Raw genomic sequence first — 17404 nt, 5'->3', positions numbered from 1 at the left:
AGTCAAAACACAGCAAAGAAAAGATAATAAAAATGCGCGTATAGAGAATATTCATTTGGGTGCTAATCCTGTTAAGCCATAACTTATGTCAAAAACTCAAAATATACGAAAGTTACTTAACAGATTCCTCTCGATCACTTTTTTTAATGGCAACTGATAAGGAGAGAATGTTCTCTCTTTGAATTAGAGAGCGCTTAGATTGTAACCGTCCAAACAGACAGTCCTAAAATCTGTGGTGGGTTTTACCATAGTACAAAATATCAGGGTATGGATATTTATCGATATTCAATTTCTGGATATCTATCGTGGATATATCTCTCTCTTTGGGGATATTTGATATTGTTTTACATGTAAATATCGTGGATATATCTAAAATATCGATAAATATCGTAGATATTGTAGATATTTCTTGATATATAATGATACATTATTTATATTTATTTGAAATATAATGATAAATATTAAATAAAATTGTTATATACACAAAATATCTCCAAATATCCCAAATATCATTAAAATATCGCCGATATTTACAGTCGTATATATCTCTAAACATATCGTGATATTTATATATCTTTCTTTGAAATCTGGATAGATATCTCCAAATATCGCGATATATCGAGATATTTTGTACAACTAAAAGTAAACATGACGTGACAAACTAACAAAAACGAGTAGGTCGACAATCCCAATAAATCCGATGGAAAGCCCTTCTGCCAAAATTTACAAGTCTTCTCTTTGAGTTTTTGAGTTATGTTTTTAATATCTTTTTGGCAACAAATCACTGCTGATATTGTTCAACAATCATCCGAAATGGTATTGATTTCTATTTTGATAACTTTGAAGGAATTTACGAACTTGTTTTTTATCCATACCAAATTGAATAGACTGATAAGCATAAACATTACAATTCATTAATAAAATTATAGATGATATTGCTGGAAACAATGGAAATAGGTCTCAAAGTGTTGAAATAGAAGAGGAAGATAATGAAAATGAAGTGGCTGAGTTATCAATATTTGTAAGATTTCTTGTAAGATTCCTTTTTAGGTGTTGAATAGTTCTATATTTGGTGTTGGCTCCAGCTTTTAGTTAGCCAAATTAAGCTTTCTTATTCGAGAGTTGCGAGATTTATTTCCGACCCAAAAGTGGAGAGAAGAGTTCACAAAACAAGAGAGAGAAGATGAAGAGGAGTTATGCAAAATGGAAAAGAGGAGAAATAGAAAATCTTTAGTTGTATTAGCCACATGTGAGTTTAGAGATACAAACCATTTTCATTTCAACGGTTGTCGTGAAGTGCCTTCTAAATGTAAGAGAACGATCTCTCCTCATCAGAACTCTTTTTTAATATTGTGGTCACGGACTGACTTTGACAAATGCGTCACCACTGTGCCAGCATCTGGGGCCATGTCTATTGTTCCGTATATCTTCACAGTTCATGAACCAAACGACCATTTGTAGACTTTATCTCAAAGTTTTCTATCGCTATCACACTGTCGATAGATAGAAAATAAAGCTTATTTTGACTTTTGTGCACATGTTTTGAGTTTTGACAAATAAAGCTTATATTTTTTCGGCTAGAAACCTTTCCTATATATTACTTAAATTGTAACCGGAACCAGAACCGAAACTCAGACATACAAATGGTTGTGGCTAATCCAAGCGGGCAGGTCAAGATGTACATTAAAAATAATCCTATTATTAATCCAGCTAAATTTACTAAAATTAACCCTGCTATATGCCAGTTACATGAACTACAATCACTCTTCAAAAAGGAAATCACCTCCTTCAAGTGCAACTATCTCTGCTCTTCCTCTGCATCCTTAGCTCTATTGCTCCCACTAATTATGGTTGTGCATGGTTCATGGAATACAGTGGTAGAGCCAGAAAATTTATCCAAGAGGTCTAGTGCGAAACAGTTGGGCCTGACAATTTTTTTAAAGAGATTATTTGGTTAAAATATTGTTTTAATTTGCACTGTGATCATGTTAGTAATGATGTAGCAGTGTTGAAATCACAGTTTGCATTGTGTGCACCTTACCAAATTTACTTGCTTTCATTGCCAAATGTTGGTTTATTTTGCTTTGCTTTGTTTACAAGGAAACAAACATCTTTAATTTCTTTTGGCAAATATTTCCCTCTAAGATAATTAACTTATGCTTTTACTAATGCTATTTAAAATATGTATTGGTTTTTTTGACTTCAAAGGACCTTATATATTAGATATAAACTTGAAACCTCTACTTATAATGTGGATTTTAGACTTTTAGTGACTTTCTAATTCTATCTAGAGGCACTTCATTCTGTACACACAGATGAAGTCTCCTATTTAATTTTCTTGCGCTATAAAGCTGTGGAGTCTTCAAAAGGAGTGCACTTCATTCCGTAAACACATACGAAAATCTCCTGTTTTCTAGGGAAAGTTGTGGAACCATTAAAGGACATGAAAGCTCAAGTACGTGCGGTCAAACTCTCAAATGATATCTAAAATCAGTTAGCCAGGAGACATCATACATAAAGGGAGAGGGTGTAGCATACCTAATTTTTTCTTTAAAAAAAAAAAAATACTAGTTATAATAGTGTATATAATTCCTCTAAAAAAAATAGCTGTAGCAGTCCCCCTTGAATAGCAATCCTGAATATTTGTGGTGTATATTGGTTGTAGCAGTCCCTCTTGAGTGGCAATTATGGATCCACCCCTGCATATATATATATATATATATATATATATATATATATATATATATATATATATATATATATTTTTTTTTTTTTTTTTTGGTAACTATACATATATTTAGTTGAAAGCTCATTTCCAGGTTTGAATGATCATTTGGTGAACTTGCATGGTGAGGGAGGGAACAAAAGTGAAATGATCTATGAATCATTTGCATGATTTATTGTTTTGAAGTGTGGGCTTTGGATTGGGGTTAGGACAAGAACATTTGTGAGGAGAAGAACATTGGTTTCAAAAACTTTCAATTGTAGGAATGAAGCTCGTGACCAATTAAAGTCAATAGAGTACATAGTGGTTCTTAGCCAGTGAACAATTCAGCCCAATTACAAGTCAGTAAAGCTCTGGACATATGCTATCTGTTAGTAGATAGGAGTAGCAGTACTATTTTTTTTTGGTCATAATAAGTTCAGGGGGGTCTACGCCCTGCCTGGCCTGCACATAGCTCCGCCACTTTGGAATTATGAATTAATTTCAGTGAAAACAATACTGAAATATTTAAGGATGTCGCAGAATTTCGCAAGCATCACGTTCTGATCATTGAAGCCTTTTTATGAAAGAGTTTAACATTTTTCAAAATTCTTGATGGTTGTTTAGGGTTTAATACCTTGGACTTATACTATTGATATTTCTTTTCAAGTGTAGTCATCATCATCTCTCTCTCACTATCTTGGAATAAGTGCCACCTTATTTTGTCTAGTCCTCTTTTTTCTACCCTTTGTTCTTTCCGCCTACATGTTACTTTCTTCCCAAGGAATCCGTCTTCCTTGACTCTTCTAATTTTTCTTCTTCTCTGTCCTCATTCCTCTCTCTCTGCGTATCTATACTCTACTATGTTGATGTTTCTCTTCTCACACTCTTGTTCTACTCTTGCACAAATGCATCATTTACTTCTTAAACCAATATTTATTCACGGGTTTTCATCTGCTTCTCATCTTGCTGTGTTACTTGTTCTAGTTATTTCTTATGCATGCAAGAAGAGAGACAACAATGAGACTGTGAAGAGTAGGCCTTTCTATCACAGGCCAACATACTTATCTTGTGTGGTTTTATCATTGTTTCATCTTGTATTGTGTATTTTGAACTATTTTTATTGGTATACAAATGGTTGGTCAGATGAGAGTATTGTGAACCAGTTGGATTTAGTACTTAGAACAGTAACTTGGGTTGGGATTTCTGTTTTGTTGAATTATTCAAGTGATCGGAAATTTCCTGTGTTTTTAAGAATTTGGTGGGGGTTCTTCTTTTTATTGTCCTGTTATTGTCTAGTAGCAGACCTTGTTATTTTGTATTCAAAATTTCATCAATTGGTAGCATCACATATTTGGATTTGTGATGCTATTTCTGTTGCCATTGGTTTGTTCCTTGCTTGCGTTGGAATATTTGGAAACAAGGAAGGGGAACAAACCCCTCTTCAAGAACCTCTTCTGGACAGTAGTAGAAAAAAAAAGGATGAAAATCCATACAAAAATGCCAACCTTTTCAGTGTCCTTACTTTCTCTTGGATAAGCCCTTTGCTAGTTGTAGGTCACAAGAAGACATTAGACCTTGAGGATGTTCCCCAACTTGATTGCCGCGATAGTGTTGATGGTGTCTACCCTACTTTTAGAAATAAGCTTTACTCCAGCTCTACTGGTGGCCAACAAGTATCAACTCTCAAACTTGTCAAGGCATTGCTTTCCGCAAACTGGAGAGAATTCGTAATCTCGGGTTTCTTCTGTCTACTCTACACTTTGGCAAGTTATGTCGGTCCATACCTAATTGAAACTTTTGTTCAGTACCTTAACGGTGTTCGAGAATTCAACAATGAAGGCTATGTTTTGGTTTCTGCATTCGTTGGCGCAAAGCTTGTTGAGTGCTTCTCGCAGAGGCATTGGTTTTTTAGGATGCAACAGGTTGGTGTTAGACTACGTGCTGCGTTAATTTCGACAGTCTACAAGAAAGGGCAGACCCTTTCATGCCAATCAAAGCAAGGTCATAGTAGTGGAGAGATCATCAACTTTATGACTGTTGATGCTGAGAGGATTGGTGATTTCAGTTGGTACATGCACGACGTGTGGATGATCCCTATTCAAGTGATTCTGGCCTTATTGATCTTGTACAAGAACCTTGGGATAGCTTCAATTGCCACTTTAGTTGCCACCGTTCTTGTGATGTTGGCAAATTTTCCATTGGGCAAGTTGCAAGAAAAGTATCAGGCGAAGTTGATGGAGTCTAAAGATGCAAGAATGAAGACAACTTCAGAGATTCTCCGGAACATGAGAATCTTGAAACTCCAGGGTTGGGAGATGAAGTTTCTGTCTAAGGTAGTCGAGCTCAGAAAGAATGAGGAAGGATGGCTGAAAAAGTATGTATACACATCATGCGTGACCACTTTTGTTTTCTGGGGAGCCCCTACATTTGTGTCTGTCATCACATTCGGGGCCTGTATGCTTCTTGGAATTCCACTAGAGTCGGGGAAGATTCTATCTGCACTTGCAACATTCCGAATATTGCAAATGCCCATCTATACTCTCCCTGATACAATCTCAATGATAGTTCAAACTAAGGTTTCTCTTGACAGGATTGCCTCATTCCTCTGCCTCAGTGACCTGCAAGCTGATGTAGTAGAGAAGCTTCCTAAGGGTTCCGACGTCTCCATTGAGATTAGAGATGGGTATTTCTCTTGGGATATCTCTTCTTCTAGTCCTACATTGAAAGATATCAATTTCGAAGTCTTTCGTGGCATGAGGGTAGCTGTATGTGGTACGGTTGGATCTGGAAAGTCAAGCTTGCTTTCATGCATCTTGGGGGAAGTTCCAAAGGTATCTGGCTCTGTCAAATTGAGTGGGACAAAGGCCTATATTCCCCAGTCTCCGTGGATACAGAGTGGGAAGATTGAGGAGAACATATTGTTTGGTAAGGAGATGGACAGAGAAAAGTATGAGACGGTCCTTGAAGCATGCTCTTTGAAGAAGGACCTAGAAATTCTGTCATTTGGGGATCAGACAGTTATAGGCGAGAGAGGAATCAACTTGAGCGGTGGGCAGAAGCAACGAATACAGATTGCACGCGCTTTGTATCAGGATGCTGAGATTTATCTCTTTGATGATCCTTTTAGTGCAGTGGATGCTCACACTGGAAGTCATCTGTTTAAGGTAAACAATTTTTTTGAGTTTTAATACTAATTCTTGTGTTGAATATGATGTTGGAACTGCGTCTGAATATCAGTGTACTATTGCAAGGTATAACTTTTTGGAAAACACAGAGACAGACTCATACTTAATATAAAATTCTGCTTTGATATTTCAATAAATACACATATATGGTTGAGTTGTGTATTCCTGAATCAGAATATCTTTATCCTTGTCACTTGTCCCTAAGATTGACACTGGACGTCCTTTGCATTACAGGAATGTCTTCTAGGACTTTTGGGCTCAAAGACGGTGATTTATGTTACTCATCAAGTGGAGTTCTTACCTTCTGCGGACCTTATCCTGGTGAGTGTCTATACTTGTTCCTTCCCACTCTCTATTTCAGTCACCTTTATTTGGTGGTAATCCTCGCCCTTCTCTTGTTCGACAGGTAATGAAAGATGGAAGGATCACGCAATTGGGAAAGTATGAAGAGATTCTAAATTCAGGGACAGACTTTCTGGAACTAGTGGGTGCACATGAGAAGGCCTTGTTGACCCTCAGTTCCACAGAGACACCACCAACTTCTAAAAATGTAAGAAACAAAATGCTAAACGACAATATGGAGAATGGGAAGAAAGTTGAGCTCAAAGAGGACAAAAAGAATGAAGGGGACAACAGAGATGATATAGTTGGGCCAAAAGCACAGCTTGTTGAAGAAGAAGAGAGAGAGAAAGGTAGAGTTGGCTTTCAGGTATACTGGAAATTTATTACGACGGCGTATGGGGGAGCTTTGGTGCCGTTTATATTACTTTCCCAGGTTCTTTTTCAGATGCTTCAGATTGGGAGCAATTACTGGATGGCTTGGGCCACTCCTGTATCAGAGGATGTCAAAGCGCCGGTTAAAGGCTCTATTATGATAATTGTCTATGTTGCCTTAGCCATTGGAAGCTCCTTTTGTATACTTGTGAGATCTGTGCTTCTCGTAACAGCCGGATATAAAACAGCCACAACACTTTTCAACAAAATGCATATGTGTATTTTCCGTGCCCCCATGTCTTTTTTCGATGCTACCCCAAGCGGACGGATACTGAATAGAGTATGTGAACTGAAACTTATTTCTCTTAAATGGTTTCCTTGTTACATTTCCGGCCTATTGATACATGTTTGAGGATTTCAAGAGCTATTATACTATTCCTCCTTCAGGCTTCCACAGATCAAAGTGCAGTGGATTTGAGCATTCCCGGCCAAATAGGTTCCGTTGCTTTCTCAGCTATACAACTTGTGGGAATCATTGCAGTAATGTCGCAGGTTGCATGGCAGGTTTTCGCTATTTTTGTACCTGTAATTGGAACCTGCATTTGGTATCAGGTAATGTTTAAATCTTTCACATTTTATTTGAGATTCAAACTTTCAAGTAAATCCTGTCAGAGATCCGTAGTTTCTAAAATTTTCATATACAAGAATGGCCACTTTGCGTGATGGTATGTTGAACATAACACATGCCAATAGTTGAAGAACACTGTGTCATGTGAAGCAACCTAGAACCATAGTTGTCAAATCGTATATCGTATCATATATCGTTTTCCACTTCTGCATATCGTATCATGTATCGTATCGTGTATCGTAAGATACGGTATTTTTAAAATTAACCATTATATATATATATGCAATAACTTCATACTTTGCAAGAAAGGGTATTAAGGATTGAAGAGTGGAGACTCATGGTTATAGTTTTATATGTGTTTGTGCATGTGTATGTAAGTTTTGTACAAAAATAGTCTTATCACACACAATACTACTAGTGAATGGTACAAAATGTCATCATTTTCAACCACTAGGCCCAAATTAGTATTAGACATAAAGGAATAGGTTAGTTGTTAGATGAGTAAGCTAGCTGTTGCTTTTGCATTACAGTTGTTGTTTATCATATCCTAAAACTTTAGATGGCTTTTTAAGGCTTAGAAAGGAGAAGAAAAAACTAAATAAATCTTAAAAACTCGTTTCCGGATAATTTTTTTTAATATTTCATGTGTTTGAAGTGTATCGCTCAGAATGTATCGTGTATCGTACGATACGCTCCTTGTATCATGCGATACATAAAAATTTCGATACACTAGTGTGATAATGTGACGATTTATGCACGATCGTTATCGCGGTAACGCATTTATTTGATAACTATGACTAGAACCATATCAGTTGAATGAATTTCAAAATGATTTTTTTTTTTGAAGCATTAATCGGGTTCGGCTGACCCTTGAACCTACATTAGAATCTGAGATAAACCTTCCCTCTTACATCAGTAGCTACAATTTATACTAGTGTAGAAACTAGAGGGGGGCTATTACATGTACATTGCTCATTAGCGGAAGAAGAAAGGCTAGCTAGATAGTCAGCACTACTGTTCACTTCCCTGTAAACATGACAAAATTTGACCTCAAGTAAGTGAGTTACAAGTTTAACTATAAAACCTACGATATTCATACAATACCATGGGGCTCTCTAGTTGCCATTCAGAATTTGAATTGCACGTAGGGAATCTGAGCATACTTGTATTCTGGCACATGAAGAGACCAACTTCTATTGTTTTCAGCTCTTGAAAAAGAACTGACCTTCTATATCCTCCCCCTGAGTATGTGAATATCACATTTCCTTCTTGATCAAAAGTTAAGCTACCATAGCCAACTCTCTGATCAGTTACAGATCTGTCTATATTGAGTTTAAAAAACCCTGAGGGTGGCAGTTTCCACTTACAGAGAAAAGGAGTCTTGTTCGTGTGCTTAACTTGTATATCGAGTCTTGTGAGTAAAGCTTTGATCTCTACTGTATCAAGTACTGAGTCTATCTTGATGCTGAGATAAGAGTTTCATGTCATGCAGGATAGTGTTTGCAAGGTTTTGCCATGTTACTGAGTGGTTTTGAAATCTTATGCTATTCCTTTCTGACCACTGATAGCCTATAGTTGCATTCACATATTCTCTGTAGACTTCAGCCTTGGGAGATCTTTTTCTACAGTGATTAATATTGCAGCACCATTCTTTATTTGAACTCTTCACATTGCTACCCAATCCCAAAGCTTGCGTCACTCTTGACCAGACATTTGAAGAGAAATGACAACCAAAGAAGATATGTTTAGAGTTTTCTCTCTCACAAGTCCAGAAACAACACTGAGAAGAATTCAAGACTTTCTTATGCTTTAATCTATCTCGAGTAGGTAAGCTTCCCGAGAACAATTGCCATTCACTGAAAGAATGCTTTGGCAACACCAGTTTTCCCCACACCATCTTGCACCAGTTAGGACTTATTATTTTCTTTCTAAGGTCATTATAAGCTGCTTTGGAAGTGAAAACACCTGATGGAGATGACAACCAGATCACTCTATCTTCTGACAAGTGGACATTGATTTCAGTAGCTAGAATTTGACTTTTGACTTCTCCCTCTGGGAAGGTGTGAAGTGCTGATTCCATACTCCATTTGTGATTAGTGAGCTTACTTTTGCACCAAGTGGTAGTGGTAAATGCTCTTTTACTTCTTGCGAGAGGAGAAGTGAGCCCACAAGGCACCATGGGTCGTGCCATAATAGAGTATGCTCATCATTTGCAATGATGTACTTTAAGAGCTTGATAGCATGTTTCCTATGCTTCAAAATACATCTCCATGTCCATGAGCAATCTCTAGGTGCTTGCATTGTCCAGAAGAATTTCTCTTTAATGTGCTATGTCTATGTCCATGTCCATGAAATCCAAAGACTAGGTTCTTTACAAGAAATTCTGTAAATGAGTCCACAATAAGAAGCTTTGTTCCAAATAATAGGATCCTGGATGCCTAGTCCACCCTCATTCTTTGGAAATTGTAGATTATCTCTGCTTGAATGATGCATCTTTTTCCCCATTTCTGGACCACTCCATAGAAACTTTACACATGTCTTTGAAATCATGGTCAACACCCTTTTGGAAGAATGAAGGTCTTGGCCCAATAAATATGAAAAGTGGCAAGGACTGAGATGATAAGTTGTAATCTCTCTGCATGACCCAAAAATCTGTTCTTCCAATTTTCTATCTTTGTAGAAGTCTTTTCCACCAAAGGTAGGCAGTCTTTGGTACTTATTCTTGCAAAGACAAGAGGTAGACCAAGATATTTGATAGGGGAGAAATAGGTTGCATACCTATAATCTGGACTAAATGAGTACTGTCATCCTGAGTAAGACCTCCAGATAGAAGAGATGACTTGTTTAAGTTCAGATGCAAACTAGTTGCCCTAGAGAACTCATCAAGAATGAATTTAAGAGCCACGATAGAGTCTTCTCTTCCTCTTATAAAGATAAGAACATCATTTCAATCCATCTTTTGAGCTTTGAGTTTTCAAAATGATAGATTATCCAAATCATGCAAAATTCTTTATGTAAGTATTTGCAATGCCACATGGTACTTTGAAATTTGGAGTCTGCACTTTGATTATTTCTATGTGACAAGTCCTCTCTTTCAGTTTTTCCCATCTTCTACTTGCTACTTGATTTAAACTTATGATCTTGTTATACTCTTTCAGTGGGTTACTGGTCAAGACTTGGAAGGTTGGGCCCAAGGTTTTGGGTTCACCAGAGAAAGGGGATTTAAGTGACCAGGGAATAAAGTTCTACCTATCAAAAAGAAAAAAGAATAACTATATTCAACTCATGTCTTGTTTTCTTTGTTATTATTTTTGGTTCAGTATTCAAATACATCTTGATACTTGTGAAAGGAGGTGCACGTGTTTCTCTTGGAAACTTCTTTTGCTTTTCTATCCTCTCCTAGTTTTTTCATGAAACATTGGATCTATAACATAGTAAAAACTTTTAACCTGTTAAAGTTCGTGAAGAATCATTTGAGTTTCTTATGGAACATTTTTTTTGAGATATGTAGTCCTGATTGTGATGTTATTTTCTTGACGCTTATAGTTCTTATGTTCTATGTTTGCTTTCACTTTTGATTATTACATACATGTACTGTTCTGTGTGTGTGTGTGTTTTTTTTAAACATAGTAGTATTTTATATTTTTGCTTGATGAGTTTTTTTTTGGCTAAGTGAGCTTGAAATTTTATTAATAAGAAGAAGAAAAGTTACACGGACTAGATAAGTGGATAAACTGAGAACTTCGCTCAATAATCCTTTTTTGTTTTCCTATTACATTTTTAATCATAATATGTGTCGGTTGTGTCCGACACGGACAAGTGGATACGTATCCGACACGGATTATTTTTGAAATATGGTATGTCCATGTAACATTGGTTTCTGTGATCTCATAGTCCTGAACATGAACACATGCAAAATGGATGGAGAGCTTAAGTCATTACGGTATACAGCTTTTATGAAGTCCTTTGCTTGACCTCTAAAGTAGTTGTTGATTACTCTCTTGTTTCCAGCAATACTACATATCGACGGCACGAGAATTAGCACGTCTTATTGGAGTGTGCAAAGCTCCACTAATTCAGCATTTTGCAGAATCTATCTCAGGATCGACAACTATTAGGAGCTTTGACCAGGAATCACGATTCATGGAGACAAACCTGAAGCTGATGGATAGTTATTCACGTCCCGTTTTTTATTCTGCTGGTTCTATGGAGTGGTTATGCATTCGGCTGGATATGCTATCAGCCATGACATTTGCCTTCTCTCTGATTTTTTTGATCTCTGTGCCAGAGGAAACAATTGATCCTGGTAAGCCGACACAGTTGGAACCTATAACAATAATTTTCATTCCGAGGATGACTGCCAACTGGAAGAGCTTGGATATCATTTTTGTCTTCTCTGTTGTTTTATAGGAATTGCGGGATTAGGAGTCACTTATGGGCTTAATCTTAATATGTTACAAGCATGGGTGATATGGAATCTTTGCAATCTTGAGAATAAAATTATCTCTGTTGAGAGAATGCTTCAGTACACAAGCATCCCCAGCGAGCCTCCTCTTGTGATAGAAGCACATAAGCCAGATGGTGATTGGCCTTCACAAGGTGAAATTGATATTAATGATCTACAGGTATTTTAAAGCCTTCTAAGTTTCAATGCCTACTACACTTGTTTTTCTTGAATGCATTGATGTGGGATACAAGCTAGTAAAACTAAAATGAAATCTCTCTATATAAATCCTATAAAAAGAGTGTCATAGTTGAGTTTATAAAGCTTAGGGCGAACATAGTTTTCCCTATATCTACTTACATTTCTAGAGGCCCACTCATTCAAGTGCAGATCCTCATCCCATTCTTTGCTTAATAATACTTTTTAATAGTTAATTCTTGCAAAGATAGATTATCATTATGCTAATTGAATCTCATCCCAAATGCAGGTTCGTTATGCCCCGCAAATGCCACTTGTCTTGCGAGGTCTTACATGCACTATTCCTGGAGGAATGAAGACGGGTGTTGTTGGGAGAACAGGTAGTGGTAAATCAACTCTGATTCAGACACTATTCCGCATAGTTGAACCTGCTACCGGACAGATACTGATAGATGGTCTTAATATCTCCACAATTGGACTGCATGATTTGCGGTCTAGATTAAGCATAATACCTCAAGATCCAACTATGTTCGAGGGGACTGTTCGTAGTAACCTTGATCCGCTTGAAGAGCACACAGATGAACAAATTTGGGAGGTGTGTTTCTCTTTTCTTTTAATTTAATACAACTCTTGGGAAGACGATGGGAAGTTTTCCTGCTTTTTGTGTATTATTCTCTAATAGTCTCCTTGACCAGATTATAGTTACCAAATGAAATGAACCAAACGATTCTGCGGTAGCCTGTCTAAATGTTAAAAAATAGTCCAGTAGGTTTTCCACAAACTTTAGTTTCATGGGGTACTTCAGTATTTTACGTGGGTGAAGATCCTGAAGGCATGGGTGATGCCTGGCCTGTTCAACCATTTTTTCTTGTACTTTACCACTCTGTCAAGTCTCTAGATGTTGCTCTCATCATGAATGACGACATAATTAATACATTTTTGTATGAATCTTTTAGGCTCTGGATAAGTGCCAACTTGGGAATGAAGTAAGAAAAAAAGAAGGAAAACTTGATTCCACAGGTTTGCTCTTTATTCTCCTTAAATGCATTCATGTAATCATTCTATTACTGTGAACACTGGATATACTAGCATCTTTTTAATTCATATATCTGTGTGAAACCTGTAAGGACAGTTTAGTGTACCAAGTTACTTCATAATATCCAGTATTTTCACAGTATGAGATGCACATGATATGATGGCTGCTTGGATGTTGCAGTTACTGAAAATGGAGAGAATTGGAGTATGGGTCAAAGACAATTGGTCTGTCTTGGAAGAGTACTGCTAAAGAGAAGCAAAGTTTTGGTGTTGGATGAAGCTACTGCATCAGTTGATACTGCAACCGACAACTTGATTCAGCAAACACTCAGGCAGCACTTTTCGGACTCCACAGTTATCACAATTGCACATCGGATAACTTCAGTTATTGATAGCGATATGGTCCTTCTTCTTGATAATGGTTAGTACATGCAAGTAGGTGAAGGTCCTCTGCTTTTAGAGGTATTATTTGGTTTTCAAGTTGGTTTTGTTTTTTCCACAGGCCTTATTATGGAATATGACTCTCCCTCCAAATTGTTAGAGGACAAGTCCTCCTTGTTTTCAAAGCTTGTGGCTGAGTATACTGCAAGATCAAATTCAAGCTTCGAGACTGCTACTTGAGTTTTGGATGTTAGTTAGGTATGCACATGGATTGGTGATAACCCTACTCCAGTGCAATAGGCCATAATGTGGTCTGAGGTTAGTGGAACTGTGTTGGGCATGATTTTGATTTACTTGCCGATGTGTTATTAGGAGGCTCTAGTTATTACTCAAAAGGAAGTGCTACATTGCACATGTTGTAAACGTTGTCAATATAAAGTTGAATGATAATGATGATAAATCTGCTTCTCGCTTTTATGTCTGCGTTTGTGCACCCTTTAAAATCTGCAATGTCGGGCTCCTAACTTCATGGGCTTGGGAGTTGGGAGAGGTAGGCATTCAAATTTATCAGAATCATTGGCAAGTTTTTTTTCCCCCTTCCATTTCAAGACTTCAAGGTATGTTATCATTTAAATATATTGTCTTCTAGGATGTGCTACAGCCATTTTTTTTTTTTTTTTTTTGATCAGCAAGCGAGGTTGTTAATGGGGTCCCCTACCCCTTCTCATTAAAATAATAATAGTGAGTTACAACCGAATATAAGTTTTTCCCCTAGCATCGTCGTATACAATTTTCTTAATATCCTCAGAAAACGAGCTGGGAATAACTTCTATGAAACTAACAGAAGGAATATTACAAGCTAATGCATCCGCTAACTTATTACATTCCCTATAGGTATGCTTAATAGCAAACATTTCCAAACAATCAATTATTTCAAACACATCTGCTAACAGCTTCCTTCCTTGCCACGGCACTTTACTTCGCTTTTGTATAAGCGAAATAACATTAGTCGAGTCTGTCCTAGCTTCCACCTTGGTACAGTGATGCTGCCTCGCTAGCTTTAGTCCCTTGTACACTCCCTCTAGTTCTATAAGTGCAATGGTATTGAACCTTGATAGCCCTTTTGCTGCTGCTGTGACATTGCCGTCATGCTCTCGAAGTGTTGCTGCCCATCCTCCGTTAATCCCTTGAAGAGTACCATCAGAGTTCAACGCTGTGATGCCTTCGCAAGGACGTTCCCACTTGCACCTGATCAGTTCCTTCGTACTAACTTGGACATGCAGATTCCACTGTTCCATAAACCTGATTCTCTCAGCCCCATCCTCCATTACCAGTTCCAAGCTTTGCAGCTTCACCTGCTACAGCCATCGTGTTGTTCTGCTTAAAATTCATCTCTCTCCGTAAGAATAATAAGAAGAAAAAGGATTAGGATACACAGTTTTAACTAAATTTACTGTGGCAACAAGATGTATGTGCATAAGTGCATTATGATTCAGAATATTGTCAACTTTGTCTGAGAGAGAAAAGAAATGAAAAAAGAAACTAAATATGATTGTTTAACTTGATTTGTTTAATCTCCACTGATTAAACAAAATGCTCTGAAATATTGGTAATTTCGCACTTGCATAACTTAATCTTGTTGGCATTTTCGCTGTTGAAATTTCGTAGCTGTCAAATTCTCAATGTAAAATATGTAAAGCCTGCTAACTTGTAGAAATTTACCTAGATTTATGAGTTATGACACCGAAATTTTTAGCTTACAATAGGATTTGTCACGTATACAAAATCTTTAGATGTGAAACCACTTTTGATAATGGGGATGTAGCTCAAATGGTAGAGCGCCCGCTTTGCATGCGGGAGGTACAGGGTTCGATCCCCTGCATCTCCATTAATTTATTTTTGGCCCCATATACAGTCAATAATTCAAGACTGAATCTATATTGCATGCATAACTTACCTTTCCAACTAACCTCTAAAATGAACTGCATATTTACTATTTTTAACTTCAGTAATGCAGTTATTTGTAGAGTGCACAATTAAAGAGTATGACTATTTACCAAACTTAAATTATGACCCCATTCAGTCACTCTCTTTTTGCATTCTGAGAACTTCAACTACTCATATATACCCAGCCTCCAAATCTCTCACAATTGCCAATGCAAATGGCTCTATCTGTTGTCATCCTTTTAGTACTCCTCAAATTAGTTTCTTCATCCGCACCCACCGCTCACATAAGAAGAGCGAGTGATCTACCATTGGCAATGTCCAATATGAGATCACAATCTTACTATGGATTCGTAATTCTTCTAGACATGCTGAATGCCACTACTAAAGCATCACTAAGTCAACAAGCAACTTTCTTAATGCCGAGTGACGAACAGTTAGGCCAGTACACAATTCCTCCGAGTCGGCTTGAAGAGTTCATTGTTAGTCATACAATTCCAAAACCTCTAGTATTCAGTGACTTGGCACATGTACCAAGTGGAACCCTCATTCCATCCGTCTTTAACAATCGGTTGTTGAGGATCGCCAGGGTAGGGAGACGCGTCTTTGTTAATAATGCGCAAATCGTTACACCAAATGTGTGTTCGAGTGCTACAATTAAGTGCCATGGGATTAGTTCAGTCATTTCCAGTCGGAATGAGATAATGGATCATTCAGCTACTACTGCGGCTTCAGGAGCTAAAATATATGGGTCTTAGATCAAGTGGATTTGCTCCTGGTATTGCAAAGGAATAAAATGATTAGTTGGAAGTAGTCCTAATAAACCTGATATATAACTACTAAATAATCAAGGAAATCTAGATGTTTTACATGTTCCTTTATTAAACAAAAACAAGATAATTGAACTGCTCCAAGAATTGGTGCTATTTTGAAAAATGGAATAGCACTTATGGATCACATTAAGCAATTACTGGCCAACTTACACGCCTGCGGGGTCTATATCATTCTATCATTCCTATTACTTGTGTATCAAGAGCTTCTAGCTCAATTGGTTGGGTACCCGTCTCCTCATGGGAGAGGTTGCAAGTTCAAATCCCACCAAGTGTTGGTTGGGATTTCTTTCTTGTGTAATTATGTGATGGTTGTAAAGGTTCGTTTTGGTCACGACCTTACAATTCTGGATATATGGGGAAGATGGTTTTGTATGGATTTGACTGAGCTCGCATTTTGTACGAGTTGCCTACGTATCAAGTTCTATGGGGGACTTGAATCAAGTTAGACGTAGTTCCTCTTCTTTTTATATAAGAAAAGTGTCAACGTCTCGTCTTCTCCCGCGTCAGGTCAAGTTCGGGTCTTGAAATCATTTAATCAGGTATGATGGAAAGTCGTGGATGTTTAATGGAGGGTGCAACTGAAGCTCCGGTTTTGATGGTGACATCTAGGTCATACGTTACTAGCCCTTGTGGTATGGAGAATGTGAGCGCTCTGGTTCGGATCATTTAGATGACCTGATCGTAGAGGTCGTCTATTCGGTTTGAATTACGTCAGAGTGATCTGAAGATGTAAGTAATAGAGGCTGGTTGAATGTCATATTATGTTGGACACGTGTCTAATATTCACTAGATGTGTATATTACTCTCTCACATAGTTGAAGTTGTGTAAGTGGGAGATTCAAATAGTTTTGAAGTGAGGTTAACCATAAATTGTTTGGAATTTGAATGGTTGGGAGTTTTAGAAGAAAGGAAGGTATATTCTTTTAGTTTTAGAACTTGTATTGGTTAACTCTATTATATTGAATAATCTTGAAAAGGCCAAGTTATTTAAATGGTTGGAAACACAAACATTGAAAGAAATGAAATGATTGAAATGAAGAACAACTTGAAGTAAATAACTTGATTGAATGAAGAACAACAACTTGAAGAAATAACAAGATTGAAAATGAAGAACAAAAAGTAAATGAATTGAATGAAAAATGACTAGAAAATAAACCCTACATGACACTAGAATAAGTCTAGGTGCATTCTCTCCATAACTTTTAGTTCTTATACCCCTACTTTTACAAAAGACTGATTTGCCCTCTCCTATTATATTTGAGGCACCTCACCATTTGCTTTATGTTTTTGCTTTTTGATTTATTCTTGATCAAGATAGGTTTTAGAGAAAGCCTT

At 37.2% G+C, this 17404-nt stretch overlaps 2 protein-coding genes and 1 non-coding gene across 3 annotated transcripts; all 3 read left to right on the top strand.

Moving 5' to 3' along the window:
* The first annotated feature begins 3395 nt into the window (after positions 1 to 3395).
* On the top strand, positions 3396 to 13767 carry LOC147503983 (ABC transporter C family member 3-like). Its single transcript, XM_086557101.1, has 10 exons — positions 3396 to 5871; positions 6127 to 6213; positions 6299 to 6946; positions 7054 to 7218; positions 11246 to 11540; positions 11645 to 11859; positions 12166 to 12471; positions 12833 to 12896; positions 13093 to 13332; positions 13414 to 13767. Exons 1-10 carry the CDS (start codon positions 3568 to 3570, stop codon positions 13530 to 13532), a joined length of 4443 nt encoding a protein of 1480 aa, XP_086413227.1. The 5' UTR covers positions 3396 to 3567; the 3' UTR covers positions 13533 to 13767.
* A 1340-nt stretch (positions 13768 to 15107) lies between these two features.
* TRNAA-UGC (transfer RNA alanine (anticodon UGC)) lies at positions 15108 to 15180 on the top strand. The gene has a single exon. It is a non-coding gene; the product is annotated as a tRNA-Ala (tRNA).
* A 373-nt stretch (positions 15181 to 15553) lies between these two features.
* LOC147503981 (uncharacterized) lies at positions 15554 to 15994 on the top strand. The gene has a single exon (XM_086605034.1). The coding sequence runs from the start codon at positions 15554 to 15556 to the stop codon at positions 15992 to 15994; it is 441 nt and encodes a 146-aa protein (XP_086461160.1).
* Positions 15995 to 17404: the final 1410 nt, after the last annotated feature.

The sequence above is a fragment of the Coptis chinensis genome, chromosome 4, assembly GCF_015680905.1.
Source record: "Coptis chinensis isolate HL-2020 chromosome 4, ASM1568090v1, whole genome shotgun sequence".
Classification (NCBI taxonomy): domain Eukaryota; kingdom Viridiplantae; phylum Streptophyta; class Magnoliopsida; order Ranunculales; family Ranunculaceae; genus Coptis; species Coptis chinensis.
This window is presented reverse-complemented; position numbering and strand designations above follow the sequence as displayed.